At 47.1% G+C, this 5,312-nt stretch overlaps 1 protein-coding gene across 5 annotated transcripts in view; it reads left to right on the top strand.

Annotated features, from left to right (window-relative positions):
* The window catches only part of SULT1C2 (sulfotransferase family, cytosolic, 1C, member 2), a 21,351-nt gene that overhangs the window by 4,376 nt on the left and 11,663 nt on the right, over positions 1-5,312 (top strand). The window contains exon 1 of one of the 5 annotated variants that reach the window (XM_010862995.1): positions 1,409-2,080. The exons of 2 other annotated variants lie outside the window; for them this stretch is intronic. In XM_010862995.1, coding sequence (XP_010861297.1) covers positions 1,867-2,080 — 214 coding nt within the window. In that variant the 5' untranslated portion in view covers positions 1,409-1,866. Of the gene's footprint in view, positions 1-1,408; positions 2,081-4,076; positions 4,117-4,828; positions 5,116-5,312 lie in introns of those variants that run through there. 2 more of the 5 variants (XM_010862999.1, XM_010862998.1) reach the window with 2 other exon arrangements.

Below are 5,312 nucleotides of genomic sequence, written 5' to 3'. Positions count from 1 at the left end.
GATGCTAAAGCTGAAACTCCAGTACTTTGGCCACCTCATGCAAAGTGTTGACTCATTGGAAAAGACTCTGATGCTGGGAGGGATTGGGGGCAAGAGGAGAAGGGGGTGACAGACGATGAGATGGCTGGATGGCATCACTGACTCGATGGCCGTGAGTCTGAGTGAACTCCGGGAGTTTGTGATGGACAGGGAGGCCTGGCGTGCTGCAATTCATGGGGTCGCAAAGAGTTGGACATGACTGAGTGACTGATCTGATCTGATCTGATGTTGATTAATACATTAGTATGTTGATTAATACATTTCTTTTTGAGACAATGGGCTTTTTTATAAGGAGGAGACCAAAGACTATAGGCAGCCAACCTGTCTAAGCTTCCTGTACCTGGAACCTATAGATTTGGAATTCAATGTGAATACACACTCCACTCTCTTCTGAAACTCTAAATACCACCTCTGTGGATTGCTCCCATACCCCCAACCTTCTCCAGGGCTGTTCTTTCCAGCTTCTAGGGAGACAGTCCCACTGTCTGACCTCTGGCCCCTCAGACTCGGAGATGTTTATAGCCTGAGTCCCTCCCGCCTCGTCCCCACCCCATCCTCACATACCGTCTACTGCCCCTCAGGTCTACCTCTATTCATGGAAGCATGGCTTTCCTGGGCATTTTTCTCCTTGATTTCTCATAACTTATATACTCTGATGTTCAGTTCAGTTCAGTCTCTCAGTCGTGTCCAAATCTTTGTGACCCCATGGATTGCAGCACACCAGGCTTTCCTGTCCATCACCAACTCTGGAGCTTGCTCAAACTGATGTTATAATATAAAATTAATACTTAAATAATATGATGGAAAGTCATTGCATCATATGTTACATGATAAAGGACACAGTAGGGAAGGAAATAAAGATATTTGTATGTAAACACACACATAACACAATAAGGAGGAACTCATCTGCTGACCACAGCCCTTGTCTCTGTAACTGCCTCTCCCACCACCCACTCTGATGCACTTTGCCTCCAGCGAGGAGTTTGCTGCCATGATTCTCACCTGGGGCCTCAGGGTTCCATGCTGAAATGTCTGGGTCATGAGCTGTCCTCCTGGGAGAGGTTGCTGTTGTTTTCCATTGACCTTGAGCATGGGGTGTGGTGATACTGAGACACCCCACAGGGCCTCCTGGATCCAGACTCCCTCTTCCTCACCTTCCATGTGGATGGATGGAGGGATGGATCGATGGACAGATGGCTGATAGATGAGTACATGAATGGATGGATGGATGGACAGATAGGTGGATGGGTGGATGATAGATGGGTGCAAGAATGAATGGATGGATGGTGGATGGATGGACAAATGATGGACAGATGATGGACAGATGGGTGGGTGGATGAATGATAGATGAACGGATGATTGATGGATGGATGGATGGGTGGATGGATGATAGATGGGTACATGAATGGCTGATGGATGGATGGATGATGGACTGACGGCGATGGCAGCCCCCAGTCTACTACAGAATCTCAGTACCTCTTTTTGTTCTCTCTCCTTGGTTTCTGAGGGCCCCTCATCTTTGTACAGAATCTCCAGCTTCCCCTGCCACCTCCCCAGCACTTGGCATCTTCCTAAAACCTTATAGAGATTCTAGGAGCAAGTATTCAAGCTAATAGTCATCCGCAGTGGCCCCTTAAGTCTCCCAAGAAATGGAGAGAAGGCTCGTCCTCTTGCTGTGGCCTTATGTCCACAAAGCTGTGCTCTCAGTCCCATCCCCCCACACTGGAGACAAGGCACCTAGTGGCCACTGGTCCCCAAAGGACAGAAGCCCGGCTCTGTACCAGGTGTGTCAGTGCTATCGAGAGTAAAGGCTGAGTCAGAGCCCTGATGAGAGGAGGCCAGTCCCTGGACAAGGAAGCTGTGTCAGGCCCAGGCGGCAGCAGCGCTGAGCATGAGCCCACGTGCCTTGAGGAGAGGCCCAAGGTCACCGGACCTCCTGCTGCCAGTCCTCAGCTGAGCTCAGATGGCCTGCGGCACGCTCAAGTCTCCCTCTGCCAAACCAGGACCCAGTCCCCAGTCTGCTCACCTGGAGACGCCAACTGTGAGTAATAAAAACGCAGAGTGGATGGACTTACGAATCTTCCTTCAGTTAGTCCTTCAGATGAAATGGATTGAAACATTGAAAACAAAATGGTATTAATTTGGATGGTGGTGGGATTGTTAGCCCTTAAAAAGCAAGAACACAGTTAGATGATCTTGACTAATGAAAGATGTTTTTTTTTAACTTATTTTCTAGATGTGTTCATATATAATTAGTATGTTACATGGTGTAAGTTTAAGGTATAGAATGTGTCCATTTGACACAGGTACACATCACAAAATAACCCCCACCAGAGTGTCACATAATTACAATTCTTTGCGGTGAGAACGTTTATTATATACTTTCAAGTATATGACAAGTATTGTTAACTCTAGCCACCATGCTTTGCATTAAATCCCACAATTTATGGGCTTCCCAGGTAGTACTAGTGATAAAGAACCCGCCTGTCAGTACAGGAGACATAAGAGCCGCGGGTTTGATCCCTGGGTTGGGAAGAGCCCCTAGAGGAGGGCGTGGCAAACCACTCCAGTATTCTTGCCTAGGAAATCCCATGGACAGAGGAGCCTGGCGGGCTACAGTCCTGGGGTTGCCAAGAGTCGAACACAAGTGGCACGACTCAGTACACACATTCCTCTTTTAACTGGGAGTTTGTATCTTTTGACCAGCATCTCCCTATTCCTCCTGGCACCACCATTTTACACTTTGACTCTGTTGTGAGTTTGACATTGTCTAAAGATCCCACATGAAGTGATTCCATACAGCGTTTGTCTTTGTGTGTCTTACTTGACTTCACACAATTCCCTCAAGATCCACCCACGTTGTACAGTGTTGTGAACATCTAGTTTATGGTGTAGAATGAGGAGCCATACATCCTGCGGAACAGTTCTGCTTACTGGAAAGGTGCTTTCCTCCGCTCCATCATGGAGCCACTGCTATCCTGGAGCATTGAACCAAAATCAAAATACAATTATGATGAAACTAATATAACATTGCATGTCAATTATACTTCAATCTTAAAAGTCCAATCATGGAATTGCAGAGTTCTCAGTTAAGGTAGTAAGAATCCTGTCAATTAACTAAAAGGGAGCAGAAAAATCATGGCAACTGGCCCCCATCCCACCCAGGATTAAGGTAAAATAATCCCAACTGAAGAACAAGAGCCAGTCTCATCACACACTTGACATAAGACAGGTTGCTGTGAGCTTAGTCGTTTAGTCATATCCAACTCTTTGTAACCCCATGGACTGTAGCCTGCCAGACTCCTCTGTCCATGGAGATTCTCCAGGCAAGAATACTGGAGTGGGTTGCCATGCCCTCCTCCAGGGGATCTTCCCAAACCAGAGACAGAATCCAGGTCTCCCACACTGCAGACAGATTCTTTACCATCTAAGCTAGCGGGGAAGCCCATAAGACAGGTTAACAGGAGAAAAAACTAATTTAATTTTTACACACAGGATCCCATAGAAATATGAGACTTGAAGAAGTGACAAATTGACAGCTTTTACAGCTTTAGACAAAGAAATAAATTTGTGAATAACAAACAAATTTGTGAGTAACTGACAGAGAAAGAGTTTGGGGCATGCAGTAAATTGATGAGAAAGTATCACCATCAGGAAGAAGGAAGTAGGTTTATTTACCCAGCCTTCTTGGCCCTGAATCCAGGTCTCTGGAGGTAAGGATGCTTCATCCTCTTATATGGGGAAGTGGAGGGCCCTTCACCCGGGGGATTTATCTTTAAGAGGGACAGAGTGAGTCAGTGTCTTTCTTATATCACCTATTTCTTAAGTAACTTTGACTAAAAAATTCTGGGGCAGCTGCTTGTGCCCCTGACAGCAAAAAGTTCCGGGTTACCACATGGGGGACACGAGCCCCCCACAAGGTCCCCACCTCCTACAAGCCCTAGGACCCCTGACTCAGGTAATTTGAGCCTTGGCAGTTGCCATCCGGGCAGCTGGCGACATCCTTGGAAAGTGTCCTCTGAGCTCCCTGACCCTTGGTCCAGCCTCTGGGCTCTGATTTTCAGCTGAGACTTGAAGGTGAGGATATGGCTTAAAAGAAATCCTTTACTTAACTCATTGGTTTACTTTTTTAATCTTTACTGTTAGTAATGTAGGTGTGGCTATGTAGACAGGACTGATTAGCTCAAGCCAGAAAGAATTTTAATGAACCTAAAAAGGTAGAGATATTTTTGGTGCTGGATTTTGAGGCTTAACCAGGTTCATGTTTGGGGCAGAACCACATCGTAGGATTCATGTCCATCACCAAGGGGTGCAGTGTCTGCTTGTCTTTCTTTCCGGGATGTCAGAAACCACGAATGTTAAATGCCTAGCTTCTTTCACCACTTTGGGCTGCAAGGCAACATTACAATTCTATGATTTATTATTCATCTATTGGCTAGAATGATTCTATGAAGAGAAACTTCTTTTATCTGCTATTAACTATTCAGCAGAACAGTCATATAGAAAAGTCAGGAAGAACCATTTACTCTTTCCCTCCATTTATGATTTAAAACTAAACAGTTGGTTTCTAAGCTTCAGCAAAGACCTTTGTCATAGTCCCCTTGGGCTGTCGTAACCACATACCACAGACTAAGCAGGTTACACAACAGAAAGGTGTTTTGTCACAGCTCTGGAGGTGGAGGGCCCGGATGTGGCCGGCCTGGTCTCTCCCGAGGTCTCTCTCCTGGGTACGCAGGCTGTTCCTCACCCAGCCATCACTCTGTGCAGCGACAGCCCTGGCTTTAATCTCCAGCTCTAACAAGAACACACTCAGGTTGGAGAAGGGCCACCCTACTGGCCTCACCTTAACTCAGTCACCCCCTTAAAGTCTTGTTTGCAAATGCGGTCACACACTGAAGCCCTGGAGATTAGAGCTTCAGCATATGAACCTGGTAGGGACGGCATCCATCTATAAAGGTGACCAGTGAGTGAATGCCATTGCCACAGAGACAGAGCACCACAAACTCGGCCACTTGAGAGGGCACACACTAATCATCTGATGATTTTGGAAGTGGGAACTCCAAGCAGGCATCTCAGGTCAGAACCATGGTGCCAGCAGGACCATGACCCTTCCTGCAGGTCCTAGGAGCACTGGCTTGGGACTCATGCTTTCTGTTGGCAGAATTCAGCCCCTATGACCGTGGGCCAAGGTCCACGTCCCTGCACTGTCGGCTGGGAGTCCTTCTCAGCTCCCTGGGACCGTCCCTGGGCTCCTGTCCCCTCCCGCTTCAGTC

This window comes from Bison bison, unplaced genomic scaffold, assembly GCF_000754665.1.
Source record: "Bison bison bison isolate TAMUID 2011002044 unplaced genomic scaffold, Bison_UMD1.0 scf7180017864486, whole genome shotgun sequence".
Taxonomy (NCBI): domain Eukaryota; kingdom Metazoa; phylum Chordata; class Mammalia; order Artiodactyla; family Bovidae; genus Bison; species Bison bison.
The sequence above is the reverse complement of the archived record's forward strand: the minus strand, read 5'-3'. Positions and strand labels throughout refer to the sequence as shown.